Source organism: Ictidomys tridecemlineatus, chromosome 1 (genome assembly GCF_052094955.1).
Source record: "Ictidomys tridecemlineatus isolate mIctTri1 chromosome 1, mIctTri1.hap1, whole genome shotgun sequence".
Classification (NCBI taxonomy): Eukaryota; Metazoa; Chordata; class Mammalia; order Rodentia; family Sciuridae; genus Ictidomys; species Ictidomys tridecemlineatus.
The window spans coordinates 180,011,063-180,025,232 of NC_135477.1; the positions used below are offsets into that span (position 1 = coordinate 180,011,063).

Here is a 14,170-nt window from a genome sequence, read left to right on the forward strand (position 1 = left end):
CCACAGCTCAGCCTACCATAAACATGCTCAGAACCTTTCATTAGCTTACTTTTGGGTAAATCATCTAACACTCTCTTTTATATTATGTTGAATATGGCACGGCATATTGAACACCTGTATCCAAACACTAGCCACATGGCCACTAGCTAGGTGGTTGCCCTTGGATCACATGGCTGGCTGGCTCATCTGCTGCCCAGCTTCCTGAGAAGATAGTGCTATATAGCACTAGCCCAGGAAGAGCTTCAAACTACAATTTCTGCTTAATGAATATTGCTGTCACATCATCATAAACTCGAAAATAAGTCAAACCATCACAAGTCGGTGACTGTATTTTTTGTTAAGTGAAATTTGTAAACTGAAGGAAAGCATTTAATTGCCTTGAAGGGTTTATAAGCCAATTTGGGAAGAAAGAAAAGGGACTTTAAGACAGGTTTATCGGGAATGAAAAGACCCAGAAGAGCAGTGCTATTGTTTGGATTAGTATCCACGAAAGGCCCATGGTGTTAAAGCCAGTCCTCAACCCTTGGTGCTATTGGAAGCAGTGCCACCTTTAGGAGGTGAGGTGTAGCAGAAGGGAAGTTAGAATACTGGGGTTGTGCCCTTGAAAGGGTAGGGTATTAGGACCTCAGCTCTGCCTCTCTCTCTGTTTCCTGGCCATCATAAGAACAAACCTCTTCCACATGCTCCCACCTCATTGTACTGTACCACCAGAGGCCCGAAGCAACAGGGCCAAGTAACCATGGACTGAAACCTCTGGATCCGTGAACCACAATAATAAACTTTCCCTCCTGAGTTGATTATCTCATCTATTTTGTCATAGTAACAGAAAACTACCTAACACAAACAGTGTTTAAAAGCAAAGTTTGATGAAATTGCATCACCATCTAAGCACTGCTCCTTCATCTCCCCAGGAAACTCAGTGAAGCCTATATCACTGAGCATTGCTTTTGGGTTGGGTGACAGAGGGTGTGATGGGGGTGCTGGGTACAGGGAGGGGATGAAATGTCAATCTATTTGATACCAAAGTCTCATCTCTAAATTTAAAATGTTTCCTTTTGATATCTGTAGATTGAATTTGCTTTAAAACAATAATAGTACGAACTAAACAAAAAAGTAAAGTCGTTATAGGAAGCCAAAAGAAAGGCAAAAGACTATTTTAATCCCAGGAAGTTATCCCAACATGCATTTATCTTGTCATTAAAAAGTACACAAAATCCCCCCAGCAGAAAACACCAAATAAGAACCAGTGGCATTATATTTTTGAAGCCTCAAATTATTGCTCCTGAAAAAAAGAATTTTAGTAACTTTTAAGTTATATAAAAAAACTGATGATTACCTCTGACTGACAAAGGCTTGGCTATGTTCCATGTGATATCAAAAACTACTACTGTTTCAGTGTTTCTAAACTTGTCCCGAATTTGCTGTGGCTATGTAAACTACTTCACTTCAAAATGGGCATTCAAAAATACACATTTTTTTTTTAAATGAAGTACGTAGTACACTACTAGACTTCAAGTGTGAACAATATTACTCTTGCACTTTATAAACATTAAAGAGGAATAAATAAATTATGGTATATTTGACAGTCTTCATTTCAAACACTGTTTTTAAAGGGAAGTACAAAACTCTCGTGTCCATGTCAAGGGGTTGGTTTCAGTACTGTTGTCCATTCACCAAGGTCGGTTGATCTTCTCAGGTCCACAACAGAGGCAAAAGGAAAGTCCGTCTCCTTGACTCACTTGCTACAGACACCCTGCAGCATGCGTTAATGTGCATTGGTATCTAGAGCCTCGATTTTTCCCATCAATGAGCAGAAGTGGCATTTTTCTGAAGTAGTCAATAATATCTGACACTGACAAAAAATCCTGGAAAGTTAAAAGAGGAAGATAAGTCATCATTGAGTGGATAGTATGAATTTCACTGTTTTTTTTTAAATCTGCATAATGTAGCCCCTGTAAGTAACTAGAATGGGGGGCACATATTGTGGCAGATGTTTTAGTAATTTCTGCTATAGAAATTTGAAAACACACCTCATCCACACCCAACAAATAATAAATGAAAAACAAATTCTTAAAATTTTACATAGGGAGTCATAATCCTAAATATTGGTTGCTCCTTGGGTTTCTGTTTTGGATCTTGGTTTCTGTACCTCCTATTCACCCCAGTAATTAACAGGGTTAGGAGGAAAGGGGAATCAGGAGGTCAGACACCATTTACATGTCTGCAGGTGACAGCTACAGCATGGCGTAGAAGTTCATTCACAGCCTCTGCTGTGTGCCCATTGCCACCCCCTCAGTCACAAGAACTTGGCAGCCAACTGTTCTCACCCATAGCCTGTACTATACTATCCCTGATGGCCAAGAAAGGCCCCATTCATCCTTATGTATGTGGTCAGAAGTCACGTGGTGCCCCACAGAGGAATGTGTACTCCTCCAGGACTTGGGGCCTGGGTGCCTCCCTCTGGGGCAGCCACAGTCAGCAGTCTGTGCCTGTGTGTTTCCACCCTAGGCCAAGGAAATCTGGGAGGGCAGAGCCTCCAGTGGTTCTAACATTTAAACAAAAGCACGTGTTTTGTCCCACTCTCCACATTGTCATCGCTTAAAAGTGTACGCCATGGATGAGTTTTTTCTCATTCTGGAAATGTTCACTTCCACTGGTCTTCCTCCTGCAACTTTGAACTCGAAGAAAAGCACGATTTGGGATGGTGCATTTAGTTGACAGCTGTCTTTACACAAGGCAGCCCAGAGGACCTCTTTCATATCAATTCTGACAACCACCCAAAAAAATGTCTGGCATGAGAATCTAAGCCTTAGCCCAACAATTTAGTGATCTGGCCATTGTCACAGAACTGTACCTCTTGCCCAGTAAGAAATGACCCTAGTGTCCAAATAACCACCACAGCAAGTGTTCTGGTTCTTCCCCTTTCCCAGAGGTTATTAATTTAAAATACAGCCTTCTAGGTACACTGTAATCTTACATTAAAAATTATATGGCAAAGGTCAATAACAGAAGAGACTGGACTTTGATTCCATCTAACAGATTTTTTAAAAAATGATAACCTATTTTTTTTTAATTTTGAAAGTTATAATGTGAGGTTGGATTATTTAGAGTAAAAGATACAAGAAGGACTCCTACAGTTGAATCAGTCACTGTTAATGTTTTGCTCTATTCCCCTCCAAATAATGAAGGGCTTTGCTAATGGGAATTAGCTCTAAGTTGCTGCCCAGCATGGGCTCCTAGAGAATATTAATCGCATCTCCCCTTGGGGAGGCAGGCAGGCGTAGAAAGAGCATGGGGGAAATTCTGAAGCTCCAAGTCCTTACCTCCTTCCCCCGGAGTCCAGTTCCCAGCATGTAGACCTGGCTTTCCTCCTGATAACGGATCTGGATGTTGTAGACTTTATCTTTGTACAATACCATGAGGACATACGGGTTGCTTATTGTTTTTTTAGAGCTGTCTCTAACCAGAAAAGTGCCATCCTACAAGGGGAAATTCTTGTTAGTAGGGAACAGTAAAAGTCAGGACTCTGTTGCCTCTGAGAGCAGCTGACCCTCTCCCAGGACCAGAAACTTCTGTCGGTGGAGACCACTGGCCTTCAGCGGCAACCCTAGCAGCCACAGCCCTGTGTTTCTTGGTTATCAAGAGAGGCTGCAGAAATGTCATCAGAGACGTTTCCAAGCCAACCTCTCCAAAGCCTCTTCCTTTTAGTAATAAAACACATAATAGGTGGTTGAGAGGATAAAGGGCCAAAAAATAGGACTTTAATGGCCAGCTCAAGATACAGCTTTCTACTCCTGCAAATTAATTCCCTAAGCTTTCCTTTCCAGATCCACAGTCAGAAAACCCCCATAAGCCAATGACACTCACCCCTTTCTAAACCTCTTGATCTCTAAATTCAGCGTTTCTTCCATCAAACACCTGAACGCAATTGAATGTGGACCACGTGTATTCTTCCTACCTTTTTAAAAATAGTTGCTGAACTTTTAAAAAAATATTTGTTGTGATTTATGCTTTCCTTTAAACTTTCACTCAATAAATCACCACAACATCATAATAAAGAACTAATATTAATTGAGCTCCTTAGGAAGACTCATTTAAACCACTTCCTCCTCCACGTACTAAATCAGGATGGCTTTTAAATAATCATCAATCTACAATAAGAGTCTTCCTTTGTTCTTTTTTATCCCAAGTTAATTGAGTCAATCAGAACATCCCTGTCAGACAAACACACCTCTGGATCCTGATTCACAGCCTTGGCTTAGAATCAGAATCTTCAGGGAGCTTCAAAGACTCCCTCATCCCACAAAGTACTTGGTCTAATTAAAACAAAATCTCTTCAGGTGAGACCCAGGAGTCAGGATATTCAGAAAACTCCCCAGAAGGTTTTAAACTTCAGCCAAGGTTGGGAGCTACTGCTGTGGACTTTAGATGTGAACGGTGAAGAATCTTTGTTTTCCCACCTCTGATAAAGGGATTTAAGGTTAAAGGTCAGCACTGGGCCACAGGGTATCTGCTTAGGACCTGACAATATCAAAGAAGTAGCTAAAAATTTCAGGAGGAAGGACAAAAAATGACTGCTGCCTCTCTGCACAGAGAGGTTTACTGCCTAGATATGAAGGGAGACTGCATTCAGAGGCAGATGGAACTGGCAAGATGTGGGAAACTTGGGAGCATCTCCTTTAGATGCTACATGACGAGACAGACTCTCGTTAATAAAAATCTCCTAAGATCCTGCCAATCAGATGATTGCCTTGGTTTAGACGTTTCTGTCAGCCAAACGAGTCCTGGTGCCAGGAGTCACTGCTATGGACCCTGACAGGTGAGAAGCTGGACCAGTGGGTCTCCTCGGAACAGCACCTCACAGATCTCCCAGCCAATAATTGGGACTCAGTCCAGGTCAGTTCTCTTCTTCTCCTTCCATTAATATTTATAACTACTTTCCTATAACTGTAGCACCATACCTGGTTTATCTTTCTAAGGGCAGCTTCTGCCTCCGGCCGGGTAATATAAGAAATGTACCACTCTTCATCCAGTGAATTCTGCAAATGTAAAATTTTTTAAAAAATGGAATAAATTTGGCAGGGGTAACATGCTTAATGAAAAAAAAAACTGTGTTCATGGAGCAGTGGTGCAACTTTTTCAAGTTCATAAGCTGAGAAACAGAAAATGGGATTATTTTTCTTATTGTTTAAAGCAAAACATACATTTGCCACTGCAAGGGTCTGAAAGAACCAAGGAAAAGGCACATGTTATTTTCCATAAAGTGGATCCTCCCCTTTAATGGAACCCAGGAGGTCAGGCATAATGGGCAGGCGCTCAACTACGACTGAGCTACGTTCCCAGTGCCTCCCCTTTAATTAAAAACAAAAATAGAAGACAGAGGCCTGGAAGAGTATTCAACAGGGTTTCTTATGGTCCATTTGCTAGGGAAAGAAAATGGTCAAAACATGTGCTTTATTACCTCTTCCTCCCCAGCGGACGGGGGCTGAGGTCTGCTCGGCACTGGCAAGGGCAAGGTTCTGCCTTCAGCTCTGAGAGGTGGGCGGTTGCTGGGGCCTTAAAGGAAGTACAACATTTTGACAATTAAAAATGTAGCGTGAGCTACTGTTTACTTCTCCTAACACTTAACCAAATGCTCTGTCGCTGTTCTGATAATTGGCATCTCAAGAAAATGAAGCTTTAAAAATAGTTCCTACCTGCTCAAAAACACAAGGGCCACGTTATTCTGTAACCATATCTGTGAGACTTTAGAGCAGAACCTCAAAATTTAGAGATTTCCTCAATGTTCTTGGTGTATCATATAGAGGGCCTAGATTCATTTATAAAAATGTCACCATTGTTTTAATGTGAACATCAGTAAGAACATTCAAGCTGTATGTTTAACTGATTAGAAGAAAGAAAGAGAAAGAAAGAAAGAAAGAAAGAAAGAAACAAACAAACAAACAAACAAACATTTGAGAGAAAGACCTTTCAGAGACCCTGGTGATATCAGTACATGCAATGGATTCTCATCCACCAATGCATGGTGATTATGTTTTCCTTGTCTTCACAAAGAGAAATCTGTTACCCAAGATGCGGTGAAATCACCTTGAGAGTATTATTTCTCAGCTCTCAGAACCAACATATGCTCACTGCTGGTTTAGCTGAAGGATCACCTGGTTGATCTGAAACTTGTCACTGGAACATACAAGGTACCAGTGCATGTGTCTCACTTCCTCTAAGACATTTTTCCTAGCTTAGGATTCCCTGAAAGTTTTTGAGTATGTGTCTCCTCATCTCAGGAAAGGTTTGACTGTGTGTGTGGACTAGAGTTGCAAGGCTGTTCTCTCTGTGTCAGAACAACTATGAAAAACAGAAGAATTGGACAACTGAGTGTTCTCTTAACTATTCACCCATCACTCATTTGCTCATTCAACCCATGCTTTCTAGCTCTCCTCTGTACAGCTCTTGAGTGAGCACTCTTAATCCACCCAGCAGCAGTAAAGGTGGGTATTATGCTCATTTTGCACAGGAGGAAATGAGCTCAAAGAGTTGAAGCAAATCGTGTGACAGTGTTAGGGCCAAGACTTCAACCTGTGGTTCTCAAATGTCACTGTGCACCAGTGAGAACCTCCGGGGCCTTTGAATCACAGGAATCAGTGTCTGCTCTGCTACCTAGGAGGAAGGGAGTCACCTGGGAAGGGGCTGAGGGGTCCTGGGCTATGTCACCAGGATTATTTAAAGTACCCTTCCCTGTTTCTAAATGATTACAAGACTGATCCTGAGCTGCCAGTGCCTTCCTTCTCCAGGATCCCAACACCTAAACAGGCCCACATTTTGGGTCCAGCACTTATATATTTTTATAATACTTGCTGAGTGGATGAGATCGAACAGTATAGGAGAGAAATAGAACCAAAGCATATTCCACACGGCTGTTTCAGTGTTGAGGAATTACTCTCTGCTTCTGCACCCACTGGCCAGCACCAGAAAGCCATAATTTACAGCACACAAGCTCATATGCTCTTTATTACAGTCACTCGTCACCCTTAATATCTGGCTTTTCAAGGGAATTGCAACTGGCTTTTGGACAATGCATGACATGACTTCTCCCTTCCTGGGGTTGCAGTAGCCACAGACGGAGGAACAGGTATCCTGGCAGTCTTGGGAGAAAAGGGATCAATTTTGATTTAGGTAATATCTGCCCCAATTAACTGTTTGCATTAATAATCCCCATGCCACCAACTCACAAAACAAGAAATCTGTGGCATGCACTTAAATAAGTACTTACTATTATTGCTATCAGTGAAGTGTCCAGAATCCAGATGTTTATAGGGGACAGGTAGATAACACAAATGTAGGTTTGAAAATAGTGAGTTTGAGGGATTGTGAAAAGTTAGGGCAGGGAACGGGAAGCCATATAGAATAAAGGACACTAATCTCAAATGCTTAGAAAACATGGCGTCAGCAGTGGTATCTGGAATGTGGAGTGATGTGTACAACTGCATACAGTTGGTGTGCTCCAGGAGAACGTTTGCTTTGGGGCTACAATTCAAACTTACTAATGGAATCTCCTATTTAAAATCCACACTGGTGTTGCTGCGCATGGACCATGACCACCAAAAAAGGAAAACAAGAAAAAAGAAGAAAAGTCTTCTGTTTGTACTTCACAATGTTTTTTGTTTTTTTTTAATATAAGTCAACTTTTAAAAATTGGGCACTTTCACATTAAAGGCGGTATTTTCTTTTTTTTTTTAAATATTTATTTTTAGTTGTAGTTGGACACAATATCTTTATTTATTTTTATGTGGTGCTGAGGATCGAACTCAGGCCCTCGCACGTGCTAGGTGAGCGCTCTACCTCTGAGCCACAGCCTCAGCCCCGGCCGTATTTTCTTAAAAAAATAAATTAGGGAATTCACTAACACTAAGTCAGCTTCCTGGCATATGGTGAAGTCCACTTGGTAGAGTTGTAACTTTGTGGTCTTTGGAGATTCCATCGTTCAATAAGCATTTTAAGAGTTCCTTGTGCTAGTCACTTGTTTAGGAATAAAAATAAATGCAATTTAGTCCTACTTTGGCTTTTGCTGCTACTTCAGAGTGGACCAGTAATATCCGAATTGCGTGGGAACTTGTTAGAAACACAGCATCTCAGGTCTTAACCCAATCCTACTGAATTCCCAGGTGATTTTTGTTTTTTCAGGGCACAGAAGAAATTTATTCACATCTAGCCTAGACTGGCCAGCTGCCTTCTATAGTGTAAGAGGAAAGAAGTGGTCTACAGGGAGGCCAGGCTGTTATAAAACTGTTTTAATATGCTCCTGGCCTCTGAGCTCCAGATAAAATACTGAGCCTGTAATCGCTGTTATCAAAACATACATGACACCATGAAGAACCGCAAAGCACCACCTCTGTGGTTCCCAAGGTATGAAAACTTATAAATATTTACAACCTTGTCACACACTGCTATGGATCTGGGGACTCGAGGAGACTGACCCTGTGGCTGGGGTGGTAAGGAGGGCGGTCAAGACCTAGACATTCCCACTGCCTGGGGACCCAGCATCAGAGCAGGCAGGAACATACAACTTTAGTCCAAAATTTGAAGGATTAAAACCCCAGAAAGTGGGGCTGGGGATGTGGCTCAAGCGGTAGCGCACTCGTCTGGCATGCGTGCAGCCCGGGTTCGATCCTCAGCACCACATACAAATAAAGATGTTGTGTCCACTGAGAACTAAAAAATAAATATTAAAAAAAAATTCTCTCTCTCTCTTAAAAAAAAAAAAAACCCAGAAAGTTTTAGAATTGGTCTTCTAAGCAGATGTCAGCGAGGCTGGAGTAGGCCACTAGAGGCTGAGCAGGGCGCACATCAGGGTCATGGCTCAATGGTAGAGCGCTGGCCTCACATGTGTGGAGCTCTGGGTTTGATCCTCAGCACCACATAAAAATAAATTAATTAAATAAAGCTATTGAGTCCGTCTGCAACTAAAAAAAATATTTAAAAATAAAAGAAGAGAAAAGAAAGTACAACATATGAAGTAATAGCAAGATGAGACAGGGGTACAGTTACTTAAAACTATTTCTTTTGCATATAAATGAAAAAAGGTTAGGATATTTGGTCGACTGGAAATATTGCTCTGGGACCATATCAGAATATGATTCAAAGACGATAATAAAAAGTTAAAAGCTGAAGAAGGTCCGGTTGGTGCCCTCCAGGCATGGCCGGGCAAGGAAGGGACCTGGGTGACTGGAGGACAGGAGGAATCACATCACTTGATTACACAGAGGCCCTGGCTGGCACCCTGTGGTCTCTCCTCCCACTCAGCACTGGGTACATGATCCTCAGGAGCAGGAGGCCATTTTGCATTTGCTGAGAGCAGGACCCCACACTGGGGTCCCTGGGTTGCTCCCAGGTGATTTGTATGCACATTAAAGTTCAAGAACACTATGAACACACACTAGAAGCAGTATCATTTGAAATATCTATTCCGGACCTCCTGCAGACTCTGAAACTCACACCCCAAGGGCAGATTCACCATGGGAACCTAACACTGCAGAGAAAGCCAGCAACTCTTCTGAGCTCTGTATGGAAACAGCAGGAAGGAAAGGGGCATTTTTGTGGGAACATCAGGGAATGGGGCCGATTTCCTGGTGAAGAGTGTGTGCTGTGGGGTGTGTGTGTGTGTGTGGTGTGTGGTGTGTGTGTGTGTGTGTGCTTTGTGTGGTGTGTGTTGTGTGTGTGTGTGTGTGTGGTGTGTGGTGTGTGGTGTGTGTGTGTGTGTGGTGTGTAGGTACGTGTGCATGTGTGGTAGGCCATGTAGTCTACTGTCACTCCAGCAGTCCTCAATGTCCCGCAGACACTGAACTAAACCCTGGCTGAGGACCTCAGGTGCTTTGGGGAACCACAAGATCTTTGCTGAAGGCCTGTAAGCGAGGCAGGGATCCAGTCCCACAGACATGGTGGCTGGCAGGGGTCACAAAGGCTCAGGTACCAACCTTGAGAGAAGTATGGCGGCAGAGAGGCGCTCTGTGGGAAACTGCTGTTACTATGGAGACAGAAAAAGAAAGAATTTTAAGTGAGTTGGGATGGGGCCAGAGTGAGAACTGGGAGAAGGAAACCAGGCTGTCCTCGAGTCCTGCTGTCTTATGACTTGTCACCTCTCCTCCTTGAAATCATGGATCTGAGCACAGGAAAGGGACTTAGCTGACACAGTTTGGTAGTGTCCCAAGGTGGACCATGGAGGGACCTCTGGGAGTCCCAGGGCCTGCAGGTCTATAGGGAGAGGGCAGGTTTGTGCCCATGTGAGCGCCAGGTAGGGCCACATCAGGGAGTGACAGTGTTTTCCAGGACTGGAGGGAGGAGGGAGGATCTGCTCCTCCGTGCTGAGTAGTGGCACGCCACCCACAGCCAAGCCCTCACAGGTCTGCTGCCCACCACCTCTCCTGGGGGGCATTCCTCAGGAGTGAAGGTCGGGGTTGGGGCCCTGGGTGGTGAGCAGCAGGAGAAAATGGCGGACGTGGCAACGACAGAAAACCAGCCAGAAGACAAGAAACCGCAGGAAAGGAGGACGAGAGGCTCCCAGGGAAAGCGAAAGATGTCAAGCATCTTGCCAGATCCTGGGCAGGACTGGACATGCCTCGCTGGACACAGGCCTGCGGGTGGTGGGGGAGGGGGGGCGGGAGGCTGTGCCAGGAGCAAGGCACGTCTGGTCAGTCTCCCTCCAAGAAGCAGGAGGAGCTCCAGGACTGCAGTTAAATGGGTTTCTGAAGTCTGCTTGTTTGTATATATATATTTTTAACTTGTAAAGTCAAAACATTCCCCATTTTCTGCCAAAAAGTTTGTTCCATCTGGAATAATCCGGGAGAAGTCAGTGCTGCACTCCTCACCCCCAAGTACAGAACTCACAGGGGCAGGATTAGCCTCTTGTCCTAGAAGCTCAGCTCGGGCTTTGTTTCCTTAGACCCAGGGGTTGCTCAGATGCCGACACCCCAGGCTTTTCCCCCTCCAGCCACCTGCATTACCTCAGCATCAGGTGGCCCTAGACGCGACGTTAAGTGAGAATTTGACAACCACAGCCACAGACCTTTCTGAGAATGTCCCAGGCCCGTGAGAGGACAGGAGCGGGTGCTTGAGGGCTGGCTTGGTAGATCTTGAGGGGAAGGTGTTGGAGCTCATAGAGAGCAGTGCAGGCTGGGGCAAGGGTCTCTGATGCACTGTGGGAGAAGGAGGAAATTAATCTCCAGTTTCTTGGAACATTCTAGGGATGCTCCCTAGTTGAAAACAGCTGATATAAAATCCCAAAGCTTAGATGTATTGGAAAGTGGTAGAAGGGAACCCCCAGCCTCAAATCTTTTCTAGATGATTTACCACCCAAGGATGCATTATAAAAGTACTGCTATTCTATATAATTCTCTATAATACACTCCCCTCTCCCCCCACCCATTTTTAAAGTGCTAACTTGGCTGAAAATGGTCAACTAGAAACCTTATAAATTTTGGAAATGATTCACAAGTTTTGTTTTGCTTTGCAAAAGCCAAAATTGCATGCGATTCACCTACAAGTTATGATCCTTTACCCATCTGTGTTAGAGGACATAAATATTACAAATTTTTCTATCAAGCTACACATGTAATTTTAATTTTACTATACAATTAGTTAATCTGCACTGTTACACATGAGCTTAAGTCTCCTTGGGAACTCAACCAAGTAATTCCTTTTACTATAGCTATGTAGCATACCAGTTGACACATGTTGACTTCATATTAATTTAACAGTTATAATTGGTTTTGCCGGGCTCCCAGACTACGTGATCCCATTGGAACACCTCAGCAGAAAAATGAGAGAATGAGATAGAAGTGGTAAGAAATCTTTTCTGAACCTACCATCATCTTCATCCTGGCAAAGGGAAAGAAAAAAAATTAAAGATATTAACTTATCATCAGAACACAATTCCTAAAATGATAACTGCATTTCTGAATCCTATAAATGTGTCTGGTTCTTTCCTTAGTTATAGCTTCCCATAATAAATATATTGTGGATAATAGTAGAATTTGATAAGTAGTTTATGATTTTCTAATAAAAACAATCACCTGAGGACACTCCAATTTGAAATTTCCTCATATACTGTGCTTGAATTAGCTCTGAGGTTCCTAATAGGGCTCAAAGATATAATAATGTTTATAATATCTGTGCTGTGCCCCCAAGATGCATATACAGTATTTCATTCAATTCCCCGGTGACCTACTGAGAACTTAACATCCTCATTTTACAAATGGGAACATGATGCTTAGAAGAATTCCTCATCTACCATGGATTGCAGAAATAGATCCAATTCCAAATCTATCTGACACAAGGCTCAGAGATACAGGCCTCACTAAATTACTGAGGCTGGCCTCAAACTTGCAATCCTCCTGCCTCAGCCTCCCTAATAGCTGGATTACAGGCTTGTGCCACCATGCCCGGCTCAGCCTTCTTTTTATCTCTGCTTTATGATGCCCACTCTTTTTAAAAGCAGTAAGACCTTTCTTTTTCCCAGTGTGGCTTATGAGTTGCATCTACAACCCTGGTTATCTTTATCTTCAAGGTCACCTTGTGAACTGGACAAGAGAACAGCTATTTTCTTTTCCCCTTAGATAACAAATGAGGTTCCAAGAGACAAAGTGACTTTGCCATGACGCCTTCCTGGGAGTGTCCTGAGGATTCAATCCCCTGCTCTGGGCTCTATGCCCTTTAGTGGGTTTGCCATCATTGATCTGCAACATGCTGAGATGTGGCAAGGACCACATTTAGAATTGCTTGTCCCAGTGGGCCACCCGGAGTCCTGGCAAAGGGCTGCACAAATAAACACACACCGGCTCTGCACACCCCAGGACACTATTGCTCTTCAACAGTGTGGCTACTACGTCCCCTCTGGCTCCTTGACCTGTGTCTTCCCTGTCACCAATGACCACCACAAATCTCTCCTCCCTTAAGAAGTCCCCATTGGCTCCTTGATCCTCATAGACCTCTCGTCCCTCTACAGGTCACTCCATGGAGGCATGATCCCTAGCACATGTGCCATGGAGGTGCCTGTCGCCATAACATCTCTGCACTTCATTTGACCAAACAAAGCATGGAGCAGAGAGCCATGGGAACAGTAGACTCACTGGCAGAGCATTGGATCAGGGGCAAGCATCTGATGGCCCTCAGAGGCTCAGACAGGCCTGGATTCAGAGCCTGACTATTTCCTAGTTGTGTAACTTGAAACCAGTGTATTACCCTTTCTGAGCCTGAAATTCTTCTCATGCAAAGAGAAAGGATAATTCCTCATGGAATCATTAAATATAAAGCCTAAACATAGCTGGTAATTATTGATCATCCTGGTTTGCCTGGGATTGAGGAAGTTTCTGGGACATGGGACTTTCAGTTCTAATTCTGGGAAAGTCCCAGCAAACAGCTGGTCACCCTGGAGCATTCAGTAACACTGCTTCCCCTGTTCCCCAGGTCATGGAGGTGGTTAAGGGAAAGTAGAGGAATTGGGAATTTTTGTGTGATGCTCAGACTCTTGGGCATCCCTCAATCCCTGCCCTTTCACCCCACTAATCACTCACTGGCTACAGGTCTGTGAGGAGCCCAGCTGGGGTGGGGGAGAGTGGGGCTCAGAGGACAGGAGCTGGGCATCACAGATGGATGGGCTGCAGAAAAGCCCCAGCCCCCAAAGACAGAGGAATTATGCTCAGGTCTTGCTCTAGTTCAGGGAAGACTAAGGGCAGATAAAGCCCCGAGCTCCACAGAGCCTGCATTGCTTGTCCCTGTGCCAAGCACTTACAAAATGGCATTTGTACTCACATTCTCTCTTCTGTCTGGTCCCCATCCATGCCTGAAATGAACGAGGGTAAAGAAAAGAAGTGAGCAACCAGACTTTCCAAGGGTCTGCTTCAGAATGCAATTTCCTAAATCGCAGGAGGAGACATCAAACCCACTGAGCCGTGGTGGAACGGGCAGCTGCAAATCTCATCAGAGAGGCGGGGAGGAGAGGGGAGAGGGTGGGCTCCTCCATGCTCTGCTGTCTTTGCAAGCCAGGCAAAGCCTTGTTCTGTGCAGTTACTGCAGCAAATAATTATGTATATGTATATAAAGGTTTAGTCAGCAGTCTACTCTTTGGTAGCTACTAAATTTCACTAAGTAGATGTTTCTCCAAGCAAATGGAAACATTTTA

General features: G+C 43.8%; 1 protein-coding gene across 1 annotated transcript in view; it reads right to left on the minus strand.

Moving 5' to 3' along the window:
- Nucleotides 1–1,138: 1,138 nt before the first annotated feature.
- Nucleotides 1,139–14,170, minus strand: part of Lcp2 (lymphocyte cytosolic protein 2) — a 42,256-nt gene continuing 29,224 nt past the window's right edge. The window contains exons 14-21 of the mRNA XM_005334133.5: nucleotides 13,801–13,831; nucleotides 11,856–11,868; nucleotides 11,057–11,186; nucleotides 9,969–10,018; nucleotides 5,462–5,556; nucleotides 4,962–5,039; nucleotides 3,324–3,479; nucleotides 1,139–1,865 (exon numbers count right to left, since the gene is read on the minus strand). Of these exons, the coding sequence (XP_005334190.1) occupies nucleotides 1,743–1,865; nucleotides 3,324–3,479; nucleotides 4,962–5,039; nucleotides 5,462–5,556; nucleotides 9,969–10,018; nucleotides 11,057–11,186; nucleotides 11,856–11,868; nucleotides 13,801–13,831 (676 nt within the window). The 3' untranslated portion in view covers nucleotides 1,139–1,742. The remainder of the gene's footprint in view (nucleotides 1,866–3,323; nucleotides 3,480–4,961; nucleotides 5,040–5,461; nucleotides 5,557–9,968; nucleotides 10,019–11,056; nucleotides 11,187–11,855; nucleotides 11,869–13,800; nucleotides 13,832–14,170) is intronic.